Raw genomic sequence first — 14312 nt, 5'->3', positions numbered from 1 at the left:
GACCGCGTGTTCGTCAAGCATTTAAATTTTGAAGGGGTTACAAGAAACCAAAATATATGTTGTACATTAAGATTTAAAATTGCCTCGAAGAAATATGCTTGCTAAGGTATAAATCTAATTTTTACCAGATTAAATTTGGAAATGGAACATTAAGTTAAGAGCCATAATTTTTGTGTCAGTTTTAGTTTCTTTGGTATAGATAGGAATGTAAGGGGTAAATTGTATCAGACACATACGACGGATTTGTTACACAGAACGCAAATTGCATTACATTATTTTAAAATGAAAAACGGTAATGATGACCAAACTAGTTTGAATTTCCTTAACAGCTTTTTACTGAACTACCTTTATCTCATTCTCTTACAACCCAAAAGCATTCATTTATTTCCTCACTTAAGCTACCTTTGTTTGAAAGAATAACTACAATTGTACCCGTCTATTTTAAACTAGCGTTAGTGCTTCCGGTATGGCTGGGTCTATCAACAGAAAGATCTTGCGCTGCCATAAACCGGAAATCAAGGCGAATTGTTACTGAGTCAGAGGGAATTACAAAGGGAAAGGAAATTGGATACAACTAAGGAGGTGACAAGTAGAAGCAATCCAAAGACTGCAATACTGAACTTCTATTTTACATTGTGCGTTGCGGCAGCGAGAGTTATTTATCAAAAAAGAAATCCACTTTGCCCCCTTTTTATCATGCACGACTTTAATTAGTAAAGATCCTTTTTTATTAAAACGCAGTTACACCCACAAAAAATGGCCATTTCCGAGTGCATTTTTTAGTTGTTGTTCCTTTTTTTAAGATAATACAACTGATTGCACTTTTTCTAAATATCTATTTAGATATGTCTTTCATTTGTTACAGAAGAATGCACGAGTCTAAGCTAAACATTGTCCATGTCTTCAAAAGTATGCATAACTTAACTACCCTACCCAAGTGGTTCAACTACAAATGACACATTTAGGAGTCATTCTCTCATGCTTACTTCTTAATTATCTTCAAATTTTTATCCCTTTACCACTAATAATGACCATTTTGCATGTATTCATGTCTGTTGTAAACTCGTTCAGAAATTGAAATGGATTAAGCAAATGCATCGAGCCTTAAAGTTGAATTTTTCAAATTAATCACAGCAATGCACATTGTTCTCGGTTAATGCTTCATAACAAATAGCAATAGCACAAATACTCATTTACTTGATTTTTACGGTCAATTAAACTGTAGATGTGCGATTTTGTCTACGTATTGTTGTCTGCACGGGTGATTGGATGACTCAGCTACATTTGCGTTTTTTATCTCTTGCACACATGCTAGACACATCAACACCATGGCGCGAACGGGAACTTTGTGGTTGATCCTTATTGTCTTCTTCATTTCTAAAACTAATGCCGGACTCCCCGAAGTGCATCTGAACAACGAAGCAGCTTTTGCAGATCCTCAAGGACGCCTTCTTCTCTTTCATGGTTTCAACTCTGTCTACAAACAACCACCCTACTTCAATGCAAAAGACGTCAGTGACACTCGACTTAATTTCTTCCAACAATGGGGTTTCAATGTTGTTCGCTTGGGCGTACTTTGGCATCCGACATTTCCACTTGGTCCAGGGGATCTAAATGACACTTACCTAAAGGCTATTGAATGGCAAGTGGATAGGTTTGCCAATGCAGGAATCTACGTCATTTTGGATATGCATCAGGATTCCCTATCAACGATGTTCGGTTCTTATGATGCAGTCCCATTGTGGCTGTTAAAAAGCTTCCCGAAACCACCTGGGATCTTCAAATATCCCTGGCCAAGGAAAAAACTTCCATCCGGAGATTGGGAGGGATATACCACCTACGCTTGTCAGATGGCCTTTCAGCATATCTATAACAATCAAACAAACGCTTGGGAGCATTGGGGCAACTTTTGGGTTCAAGTGGCCAATAGATTCAAAAACAGATCGAACGTTCTAGGCTATGAGTTGATGAATGAACCATTCGCGGGTAACATCTACACCAACCCTCTAAGAGCGATTCCAGGTACTATGAAACAGGCATACTTAATCTGAGTTTGTTTTAATGAACAATATAAACATGGCCGATTGGGAGCACTCGAGTTGGACCTGATTCGATTTATGTACTTTATCGTGCTCCGGTGCTACACTGTTCGACTCATCGCTTGGGAATTAGGCTGCGGAAGACTAAAAGATTTAGTGTTTTTACTATTTATGGATTTCTTAACGTTTCATGCTTAGGAAGAACTAATAATGGCCATTCTCAAACAGGCGTAGGTGATAACCATCGTTAAAATCCGAAGTAGTAGATGGAGATGATCAATATACTTGGTTTTGTACTTGAATGTCTTACATGCTTACTTAGAGTGTGGTTAGTGCGCCAAGCATTTTACCAGTGTTTACAAAACACATGGTAGAAGTGTGGAAGTTTTGAGGGTTACAAGTTTACCTTCTCTACAGGTTACGCCGGTAAGCACAACCTGGCGCCAGTTTATGACTACCTGGTGCGTCGCATCCGCAGCGTGGATAAACAAAAGTTTATCTTTTTCGAGGGCGTCACTTGGAGTGTTTTAGCAACGTCGAAACATGATGGACTTGCTGGGCCCGGATTTGAGCGCGTCCCCGGGGGTAGCGCCGATCCGCAAGAATTTCAGAAAAGTGTCTTCTCCTATCACTACTACTGTCCGTTAATCGAGCTGGCCAACGGAAGTCTCAATTTCTCTCCTTACACCCGCCTGATTTGTGACGATGTTAGTCCAATACTCAAATTTTGCAGGCATTTTACCTTAGGTTTCTGTTCATTTTGAAGTCCTTTAAATATTTTATTCATTCTGGTCAAGGAACACTGACTCATTAAACTGGCGTTTCAGATCATAATGCCCAGAATGTTCTCATCGGTCAAGGGAATCGCTCGCGGCTTAAAAAGTGGAAGATTCCTGACAGAATTCGGAATATGCGCACCCGATGGGAATCCTGATTCCATCAATACAATCGAGTGTAATGCTGTAATGAATGCAGCGGATGCACAACTGCAGTCATGGACATATTGGGATGCAAGATTTTTCGATGAAAAAGGAAATCCTGTGATCGATCTGGTGAGTACTAAATAGATCAACTAACAATAGGTTACTTTAAGGTCAAATCATTCGCCCGAGTATATCCAATGATGACTGCTGGTGAACCAATAAGCCTAGTATTTGACGTAAAAACTGGATCTGCTTTTTATGCGTTTTCCTCAACCAGGCTGACTATGGACCTGGCCAGAAAAAAGGAGCCAATCGCAAGCATATTTATTCCAATAGAGATACATTACCAAAATGGATACAAGTTCGAAGTTAACCCAATTTCAATTTGGTATAATGTTTCATTACATAATAGTAATCTATTCTATTTATACGCGCCCTCTAGTGGACTTACTGAGGGCGTCATCATTGAAGTTAATATTAACACCCAATAAGAAGAAAGTGTTGCCTGCTTACGATTGCTGAGTTATGATTGGATTTTTATAACCGTTTTAAATGCTTTCGGTCAATTGACATTAAAATACGATGATCCAATTAGTTGTTCTCATAACAGCTTTGGTACATTTACTAAGAGGATGGTCTAAAAAGAAAATTGTAGAAAGTTAGCTGAACGCCTCAGCGAATTCAGAAAAGTGATATCTGTGCGATGTAAATCATGGGATGGGGGTTTTTCAGGTCTAAGCTATTTAGAACACATTTCGTTTGTTATTTCGTTTGTTTTTAAAATGTAGTACTATTTAGTGATATAGAAGCTAGGTAAAGCTGCAGCTTCATTTCCATGGAAATAGTATTTGATGATGGCTGTAATTTAAGAGTTTCGTTGTGCATGTTAGCCTGGACTTCGCATTAATTAAATCACAAACCCCTTTACTTGTAAAGTTTTTAATGTTTATTTGTAGAAAAATTTAGTGAAATGTTTTTGTTTGACAATTGTATTCAGCTTATTGTGTTTGCTGACTGGTTGCAGTTTAGGGCGGTACATTTGAGGTATCTTGGGGGTGTGTGGAAGTGCATTTCCACAGGGGGTTAAGGTTGGTGCTTATCTTTTACTTGTTGTTGTTAGTAATACTAGTATCTGTGTTTCTTCACTCACATATTTTCAGTATCTACTATTACGGATGGTCATTACTGCTTTGTGATACGCTACTTCTTCTCTTCTAATACTCTGAAAGTATGGGGAACTCGCCTACAAGCCGAAACAGTTTTCAGATGAAATGTTTTCCTAGCGCAAAAAAATTGCCTGACACATCTTCTAAAATGGGTTGTGATACTAGTCCGAGTGATTTATTTGGGAACCAAGTAAGATTTTGTTAATGATTTACAAAAATGCTTTTTCTAAAATCGATTGCACGAAGTCACTACTCCTTGTTTTTTAAGGCAACTGTACTAAATGCCCCAAGGAGTACGCAAATAATTTCCAGGTCAATTGAAGACTCTGCACAGTCCTCAGCATTGTGCGCAAATTTAGGAGACGTTGATGTAAAGAAGACCATGAGCAGAAATTCTTTGCAAAAGATTTGTCTTGCCGTTGCTTATCTTAGGAGAGGCCCCATCAAAAACTCAGGTTATTTTCTACTGTCCTTTGAAATTATAGCACATTTGCCTAGGTTTGCATTACAGTTTTATTTCCTCTGTAAGGTCACCAAAGTTCTTCAAACGGCTTGTCGCCGAATCCCCTTGATGTTTCCACTCCAATTATCAAAGCGGAGTCGCCGTCGATTCAGTCTGCGAAACGTTTTGCGGTAGAAGTACATCCTTCTGATCACGATCACAAACAGTTAGATAGTATTCATTCTGGACGTCCTATAGTTCATCCGTATGCTCGACCGAAAACACTTACTATCCGTGCATACTCGGCTAATGGTGTGTTCCTTTTGCCCATAGTCCTACAGGGAAACTTTTGTATTCGACTGTCTCATTTAGTCGACTGTTTGACCTAGTACTAATTGCCTACATCTCATTGATTTATTAATGCGAGAAGGTATGATATATCGTGGCAGGTGGTAAATTAGCCGAAGTTATTAATTTTCAGATATTTAGTGCATTAATGATTTATTCAGTGTTTTATTGTAGTATACAACCACGGCGATCGCAAAATGCCGTAGCTGTCAACCCACAAGCGATTTGCCTCACTTGAAATAGGTCATTCTTCATTAAATATGTGCAAATAATCCGTATTTGGCTGGCATACAGATGCGAGTCCTAAGCCTTCATCTTGGTCTTTCGACTATACATCACCTAATGCTGAAGGATGCGGTTCTGAAATCTCAAAACTATCAATTCCAATGACGGACACATCAGCGGACCTTCAAACAGGAAATGTTATAGGGACTCTGAAGTAGGCCATTTTATGCTATTTTCATGACTCCGAATGTACTGCAAGTAGTTAAATTCTAGTCTTACAGGTATTTAATCGATGCGGAATATTCATATGTAACCATTTGGTTAAGCTTAAGCGACTTAAAGTGCTAGATGACTTCCCCGACGTTTAAAAAAAATATTGAATTGCTCTATTGCTCTTTTTACTTTTCAATGATAAACCATGTCAGCTAAATGTCAGGGAATGAATTTAATAAGTAACAGTCGAAATTTAGCGAGACAGTGCGAGTAAATTTTCGCAGTGGTTTTAGTATTCTTCCCTCCGACTTTTCTGAATTCATATGGATTGCGCCATTTTGTTTAATCAAATTCCTCACCAGAAAATCTCCTTATTTTACCTCGCAGCAGATGACAACAGATTCATACCAAATGCATATTTTGATTTATGACTTAAGGGGCCGAGTCACCAAACAGTGGTTTCGTATTTATGTGTTTGCTATGTGGTAGCCAAGATTATAATTGGTATTACATGTTCTATATGGAGTTTACCATTTCAAAGCTGGGTTTGTGTGAGCATTGATTAATACAACATCGTTTTACACGGCGGTTGGATGTTTCTTAAATGAATATGAATGACTTGTTACCGGCTCATTAATGATAAGTATTTGTTCCCTAAGGCATTGCTAATAACATTGTTTGAAGATGTCTGCAATCGATACCAGACGGCACCTGCTCCTTGCGCAATCGTTGTGCGTTGGGCAGTACAAGCAAGGCGCAACCTCGGCGACAGCCTTTGAGCAAGTTCACCACTTCACCTTCTCTGGACTCCGCTACTACCACCACTATGAGCTGTACCCTCTTGCACCGTCCCTCACCCACTAAAGCCTTCCCTTTCCTTCCTGACGGTACGGCCTATCTACTCTCAGACGAGCAGCATCGAGCTGTGGACCAATCACTCCGCAGTACAAAGTTGCTGCTGCATTCTCTCAAGCGCCTTCTTATTGAGGTGAGCTAAATCTTCTTGATCTCTCTCAGCTGGATATCCTTGTCACTCTTCCACTTCTCCACAAACTTGCTTGAGATATAATTTTACAGTTTTGTTGTTGATGGCAACTCAAACAAGGAGAAATAGCACATTATCAGAACCGAAACTCTTTCGTTTAGTTAACGTGTTTTTTGTGAGAGTTGTCATTTGTGCCTCGTAAAGCAATCTGTCATACTTTAATTATTATAAAACTTATATATTACTTGTTAATTTGAATGGTACGTTTCAAGAATTATTAATACAGGTGGCATAGAATCTTGCCATTCTTTTGGCGTACATTACTCCGTACAAAAGGATAAGTCTCAAACCTTTTTCTTTAAATAATCCTTGTTATTACATCTTGCTGCAACATCTACATTGCTCGGTACCATGTTGCTTTTTACTTTCTTACGCTGGTAACCTGTTGAGTCTCGGTACAGTTCTTCTCTCAAAACTCATCAATTTATCTCACTGATATTCGCATGTGGAAACAACTGTATTCGGTTAAAATTTAATTGCCATGATTTTATTACACGAAATCTTTGTACGTATCTGGAAAGCAAACTTCATCCGGCACTTGAGCTCGATGATTCCCTTCTAAAAAAGGAAAATATTCCTTTAACTTTATTGCAAAGAACTGTTGTCTTTCTTGCAGAATGCTGGACATCCGCATTCCTTTGCTGAACAGGTGGAAAATCGGACGTTAATTCATTCGCCGGTAGGACAAAAGTTGTTTTCAAATACGTTACTTTAAACTCTGTCATTCAGTGCTTAACACTCAATTGTTTCCCCAAAATAAGTGCATTCTGCAATGTAGAAGATTTGAATAATGGAAATCTAAAGAGCTGAATTTCAATCCTACATTTCTGTTTTTGGTAAGGTGGTATTCTTATAATTCTCAAAATTTTCTCTATCACCGCAGTGTCTAGTATCTTCTATGACTTCTTGTATTTTATTTTTTTTCTTCCCGAGGTGCACGGGAATTGTATTCATACCTCGCCTGCGTTGGATACCTTTGAAGTGGAGTCGCCTTCTTCAAAGAACACGTTCGGTCTTTCACTCCCTTTTGCGGCGGCCAAGAAGCCCACCAACTTGGATGATGCAATGTTGGTAAATATGTCAAGCCAAATAACCTATTTTAAAAAAAGGTGTTTCATTTTAGTTTTTCAGAAAACTTTCTGTTTTACTGGACATATTGATGTTTTTTTGTCCGGTGAGATTCCATAACTCAAATGGGTTGCCAGTTCATTGCCTTTAACCAAAAAATCATCATTTCCTTGTTCCTTGCTCCAAAGCTGTTTTTCATTAAGTAATCAACGATTCACTTTTCCCTTGAAGGAGATTCGTCGGCTAAAAGAAGAAAACAGCCGACTTCAGGAGGAATTAGCCAAAACTGAGAGGTACATTCACATTTTTCTCCAAAAGCAGGTAAGCTTCGAGACCTTTCTCAGTCTGTTTTCGATTAACTCATTGTTAGAAAGATTAGGTGATTTATAAGCAGTAAAATAGGTGTGATATATTTGCTTTGTCTGTCCGAGTACATGAAACTTTTGCTACTCAGACTAATAGTATTTGAGAATAATGTTATTGGTTTTACATCAAATAATACGCAAAATTTTATTTAAATCAAGTGAATATTTGGTTTTTGTTCAAGTTTATGAGCTAGTATGTGTTGAACGTCATATTTATCCTTAAACTTCTATATTCTATGCCAATACATTAATGATTCATTATTCAAAGTATTTGTGAATCTTTTTGTTTTTTTTTCAGTTTCGCGATAACAATTTGACATTGTAATTTTTGTATCCTCTTCATTGTAATTTGTGCCTTCTTCATCACAGTGGTATACGGTTTGTCAGCATATTTTTTGGTTGAAATAAATTTGTTCACTTCTGCGTTGCATCGAAATTAGGCTTTTTGAATTCGGAATATTCGTTTTCTAACGTAATGGAGGGTCTTAGTTGTATAATTGGAAGCGCAATTTGTATTAGGGCATTAGTATATTTGCAGGCAGTAATTGAATTTTTCAGCATTCTCTTGATAAAAGGCAGCTTTAAACGGTCGTTTATGGCCACAGTTGCACAAAATTTTATGAACTTGGTGGACTAGCAGTGAGATACCAAATTCATTTCTCTGAGATATGTAAAGATTTTTCACCATTTGATACGTTAGGCAGTTTATTAAGACAGGATAAACACTCTTCGTATTTTCGATGGTTGATAAGCATTTCGGTTTACGTGATTTTTCCATGTTTGTGCACCCCGTGCATCAGTGTCACCCTCCTTTCGCCAACTTAGAATGGTTTCCGTCACAATTGGGAAAAAGTTATCAAGTAACGGATTACTGTACTCAATGTCCTCCATGGGGCATCTTCGAGCTCTGCATGTTAGTTTACGTCTCAAATGCTCGGTGTCGCGTTTAAAACCTTTTCGGAAACCACTTCAAAGTGGAGGAGGTATAACACTTAACGATGTTGCAGACGTCCGCATACGGAGTGTTGATATGACCCAATCGGAAATTGATTTTCTCACAAAGGATTATGGCCATCCGGATGAATGGCAATTAATCTATCGCCTACGGGCCATGCCCATCGCTCAGGTTCGCCAAACTGATCGCTTTGCTTAGTTTCCAAATCCTCTCTAATGAATTGATTCAATCTATGGATTGCTGTTGTAGGCTTTTTCCAGACTCAAACTCCTTCTCACTTTCTCGTTGGCTGTCGGAACATCTATGTCTATGGTTGGTCACCTCGTTGATCTAGTGGATGTGGAGCTTTGTCGGTTCCTTTTTGCTGCTTCTCTGTTCTCCCTGTGCACACTCTGTGTATTCAGCTTCTATTCAACCAAAGTCATTGGTGTGGTAAGTTTACTAGTTTAAGTCTTCTGGCAAGGTTTTATTCACTCTCAACTACCGATTTATCGTTAATAATCTGTTTCAAATAAGTCATTTTAATCATAATGCACTTAATTAATGACTAATTTATTCCTTTTTAAACAAAATTCTCATAATTGCGAATTTGTATTCATTTATCCTGCAATTTGGTTCCGCAATATGTAAAATTAGACCTAAAAGTTGAGGCATTTGTACGGAAATGTTCTTTGAGCACTACGCTTAAATAATTAGGTCTCAAAAAGTGAATTTGGCTTTAATATGGAGAGATGAGTTGGGACGCTAGATCTGGCTGCTGGACACTTTCATCCAGTAGCAAGGCCATTATTGCAACAAGATAAGACCTTTTGGACGGAATAGGTAGATTTAGGAGTTGAATAACTAAGCTGATTCAGCATGAAATATCTGAGTATCCGAGGCATAATCCTTTGCCACGTTCATCGAGAAGAATGTGGCTTGATTCTAAGCACAAATAGTAATTAACAACTTAAAATATCTCATCATTAACTCTTAAAGTACTTTAGAAATCAGTTAGATCTTTTCTCCGTGATTTTCCTAAATTTCTTAAACAAATATTGACTATAAGCCGTAATATCGGTTTCTTACTAGAGCCTCTACTGCTCAGAAAAATTCACTCATGATCTGCTCTTTCCAAATTTTGAGGCAAATATGCATTTTTTCATTTAACAGATAAGTCAGAACAAATCGACTGGATTGCTTCGCCTAGGTCTACTCAACTTTTGGGGCATTCGGCGCAACGTTATTATTCATCCTGAACAATTACTTCCAGCTGCGGATCTATCTGATAGCGACAAGAAACGCACCGTCTGTGTGGGTCTCACTGGGGATATTTTGAATCCGAAATACCCTAAAATCCGATCCCTCTATATTTCCTCTCTGACGGGTCAAATTGGAGACTGTACTCTTTTTGAGAAATACATCGGGAGGATGCGGTGGAAATTGTGAATCAAGCTATTATTAACTCCCGTAAATATGTAATTTTTCAAAAATGCACAACTTGAGCAGAACGCATTTTGGCACAAATTGCAAGTGAGAGGGGGCAGCTCTACCTCTAGGTTATTCTTGGTGTTTTGCATGTGCAGTGTATTCTTTATCTGCATATTTCAATTGCATTACCCGAGGTGGTATTTTTTTAATGTGCTGCGGGAGGTTATTATGTTTCCCACGATAAGCATTGCAAAGCTACCTATTAAATGGTTAAAAATAGTACTCATAAAGCGTGTTTTAGCAAACCAATGTCGGCACAAGTTTGTGGGCATGTTTGTAGATGAAAACAAATGTGATATATCCTAAGAAGTAGGCTTTAATTTGTTCGTAGACGGGGATAACGAGTCCTTGTCAGTAACGGTTACAATAATTTTTTTTCTTTAACTAAAATTATCTTTCGGAGGTGGGAAAGTGCCAGACTGCGGGACTGCAAGTCCCCTCCAAAGTTGCAAGAAAGTAAACATGCAGAAGGAAGTTTTACTAATCGAATAGTGAGGGGTGAGGACCAATAAACAGAGCCAGGGGATGCTGTAGTCAAGCTAAAGCACATCCTGTGGAAAAAAATGAGTCCGCTTAAATTAATGCATCTCAAAATAATGGCGAATCAACACATCAACTCCGTGGAACCTGTGCAATTTTTTCGCATATTCATGCAAATTGTATTTCACTGTTTTTCTTAAAGCATCTTTTGTTTAATTAAATACGCAATTCATACTTATGTAAGCAAGAAGGATGCTTATTTAAGGCTTTGTATGCGTTACATATACTCATTAATATAAACCCATTTTTTAAGCAGTGTACAGTTGTCCTTTATTAAAATATAAAATCACCATTTGTGTAAGCCTTTTCTGAAAAACGGCACCAAGTCACTGTTTTCCTGTCTTGCCATTCCCTATTTGTTTTAACCATCCAGGCCATAGACACTGAACTTTCTTCTCTTAAAGCTGTGACCTTGAGTCTAAGCAGACAGCTGGTCGTTTAGGAGGTAATCGACTAGCATGGTCGATTGAGACATTTAAGACATTAAAGAATTTTGTCTGTCATCTTTTGTCATTCGTGATGGTTATACCTAACAGTGCGTCAGCTTGTAGGGCGTTAAATAGTGTGTATGTGGTTCAGTATTTATTGTGGCAGGCTAAAATTTGCACCTTATGATTTCATTACCCTTGAGATTGCACAACTTATTGAGTACTTGAAGTATGATCTTGTGTGGCGTAGTTTCAGTCGTAATTAAAATGTGCTGGCGTTGAGTTACTCCCATTGCTTATTTGGTAAACCGGTGGGGTGCTTTTTCTTACATACCAATTACTTGAAACATGAGTCCTAAACAAACTAGTGGTATTTAAAGCATTTTAACTAGATCTTTAATGCTAATTAAGGATCTTACTGTTTTTAGATAGCATGGGTTTTTGTGGATCAGGAAATAGGTTACCAGCTGCGCATGAAATATGTTTTCAAGAGGTTGTTCCTCAATGTCCCATGGGGGAAGTTGCTCCAAACTTCCCTTGTCCAGGTCCACAAAGGCATAAACTTAATCATTATGACCAATATGAGACAACATACTGGAGTTTAAACAATCCACTTTGTAGAGTTGGAGCCTTCAGTGATCTCCGTTTTAGTAAGCACGTGGGATCGCCGAACCTCAGTTTGAATATTCTTGACAAAACTCTCCTTAATTTGTCATATGAAAATACCGATGCAATTATTCAGTTGGGCAACATTATCGATACACGTTATGTTAGTACTGAAGCCGAAGTTGAAGATTTGATTGCTCATCTGGCTCACGTTTTTAATAAAACCTACAAGAAGGTGTGCCACGTGATTGGTGACTTGGATTCTGCAGTTCGTGAACAATATACAAATTCATTCATGAGAGATCTTGCACTTTCGCATGAAAGGTCGCAAAACCACCTCCGATTTTGTGGAGACATGTACTATTCGGTAAATTACTGAATTATTACTAATAGTTTGTTTTTTATAACTGATATATTTCGTTTACAAGGTGATGATTGGACCACAATGGAGGCTTGTTGTTTTGGATGGCTATGAGCAATTAGCAGTCGAACCAAGAAATACTACTGATCCACCGACACCATATAACTCTGAGGCAACTGGAAACGGCTTCTTAATGCATTTCAATATCAGAGACCCTGTCAATAAAAAAGTATGTGCTTAATTGCTATAAAACTACGCAAATGTAGTGCACAATGCATATCTCTGAGGCAACCAAGCCAATTGGATGGTCGCGGGAGCTCATGACTATCGGTGAATTCTTGACAGCAGAGGAACGCGGGCAAGTGCCAAGAGTTCGACTGATCATGTCGCAACGGCAGCTTAAGTGGCTCGACGAGACAATTCAGGAGGCTCTACACTGCAATGAAAATGTTGTCGTAGCGTGTGAGTAATTACGAGACTAAAATAAATCTATTGAAATACTTTAAGTAAACTTGATTTTGTTCAAACAGGCCATGCACCGCTTCATCCTTTGCTGGTTCAGGACCGCTCAGCACTTGTGGCCAATTGGCGGGAAATTCTAAAAATCCTAATGCATTGTGGTGTGGTTCGCTGCTGTCTGATGGGTCAACCACTGAGTATGAATGATGAGAAGAAAGAATGCGTCCCGACTTATCATCAGGACCACGGAATACTCTATTATACCCTTCCATCAGTTATGGATATCGCGGAGAGAAGCCGTCAGGCTTCAGCTCACCTTCTACTTGATTTGGGACGCGATTTTGTAAGAATTCGGGGCGAGCAAATTGGACTTCTCCCAGAACATCAGCAATATGGTGTAGTACATTCCTTTAGGCCCCGAACAAAGATTTCCTTCAAGGACCGGGACTATTCCTTCAATGGAGCAATAAATCGACACAGGCTGTAAAAAACAGTGTCATTGAAAGCTTCGCAAATAAATAACTTTATTTGAAATTAGTATTATTTCCAACTAATTGCTGTGACAGCCTACTTTATCAATACTCGTCTTTAGATTAATTTCAAGTGCGTCTTGTTTAACACCTAAACTTGCAAGCAAGTTGAATAAAAGAAATTGAATTAGTGCGTTATGCATTGATCATATGCGGTTATAGTTCGAACGTGATTCATTGTGCACAGCATTGCTTCAAACTTTAGGTAATTTTTACTAAAATTGCTCCAAGTAAATGTGAAAGGTATTTGTTTTCCTTCAATAACTAATAACTAACAGACAGACATAATTATCTTTACCTAGAAAGGAGTACTTCCCGGCTAAGGCATCATCTTCCATCCTACTAACTACTCACACTTGGGAAAATCTCACAAATTGCAAAAAAAAATCGACTAGATTTACACAATTGCAATCTTTGTGACTTAGAAAGATTTTCAAGAATGAAGTACTAACTGAAAAAAAATAGGCGAGGCCTTTGAATTTCACAAAGACGTTTCATTCTTCGTTTTATATTCGGCATCACGAAAAGTTCTTTTTACAAAGTATTTGTTCTGTTCTGTGTTCATGAAGGCGCAAAATATGTGTTCCAAAAGTGGGTTTTATACATAGGCTTAACTTGTCGATAAGGTTTATTTGAAATTAAGAGTAAGTATATGCAATTCGCAAAAAACATTCTACCTATAATGAACATTAGTGGGATCAAATATCAATCGTTAATAAGTGCATTAGACGATTTTTTGGTTTGAGAGATCACATAGGCAGAGAATATATAGGTGTCAAGTGCCTTCAAAGAAGACAACCATTTTACTACATTTGACGTACATTTTTTTCGTGTTCTAGTGACAAGAGCTAAATCACACCACCATTTACGAGGCTAGTTAGAGCTTGTGGAACCTAGGTAACTCTTTTTTTTTTCATAATCATATTACGGTGACCAGATGTTTACCAAAGGACGCTGACACCGATTCACAAGGATTTATGAATGGGCTTGTCTGAGGAGTCAAGATTTTGTTACCTACTCTGAATCCACAGATCATCGCTGATGCATCAAAACCCATTAAAAAAGGAAATTAATAAATAATTTTGTCATCTTTAATTAACATTTGTAAGCAGGTTAATTTGGGTGTTAA

The 14312-nt window shown here is 38.1% G+C and overlaps 1 protein-coding gene across 1 annotated transcript in view; it reads left to right on the top strand. All coding sequences in view use genetic code 11, as the record gives it.

The window, feature by feature from the left end:
- The window catches only part of EGR_05836 (Endoglycoceramidase), a gene marked incomplete at both ends in the record, with an annotated part of 15754 nt that extends 1719 nt beyond the window's left edge, over positions 1-14035 (top strand). The window contains 20 exons of the mRNA XM_024495085.1: positions 1316-2022; positions 2457-2746; positions 2867-3091; positions 3133-3432; positions 4397-4583; positions 4658-4882; positions 5213-5357; positions 6041-6344; positions 7018-7080; positions 7335-7472; positions 7701-7762; positions 8660-8960; positions 9039-9221; positions 9942-10213; positions 11204-11244; positions 11656-12200; positions 12262-12423; positions 12461-12656; positions 12725-13136; positions 14023-14035. Coding sequence (XP_024350548.1) covers positions 1316-2022; positions 2457-2746; positions 2867-3091; positions 3133-3432; positions 4397-4583; positions 4658-4882; positions 5213-5357; positions 6041-6344; positions 7018-7080; positions 7335-7472; positions 7701-7762; positions 8660-8960; positions 9039-9221; positions 9942-10213; positions 11204-11244; positions 11656-12200; positions 12262-12423; positions 12461-12656; positions 12725-13136; positions 14023-14035 — 4771 coding nt within the window. The remainder of the gene's footprint in view (positions 1-1315; positions 2023-2456; positions 2747-2866; positions 3092-3132; positions 3433-4396; positions 4584-4657; positions 4883-5212; positions 5358-6040; positions 6345-7017; positions 7081-7334; positions 7473-7700; positions 7763-8659; positions 8961-9038; positions 9222-9941; positions 10214-11203; positions 11245-11655; positions 12201-12261; positions 12424-12460; positions 12657-12724; positions 13137-14022) is intronic.
- Positions 14036-14312: the final 277 nt, after the last annotated feature.

Source organism: Echinococcus granulosus (genome assembly GCF_000524195.1).
Source record: "Echinococcus granulosus chromosome Unknown EG_S00046, whole genome shotgun sequence".
In the NCBI taxonomy this organism is placed as follows: Eukaryota; Metazoa; Platyhelminthes; class Cestoda; order Cyclophyllidea; family Taeniidae; genus Echinococcus; species Echinococcus granulosus.
Note: the sequence above shows the minus strand (reverse complement) of the source record. Positions and strands in the feature narration are given on the sequence as shown.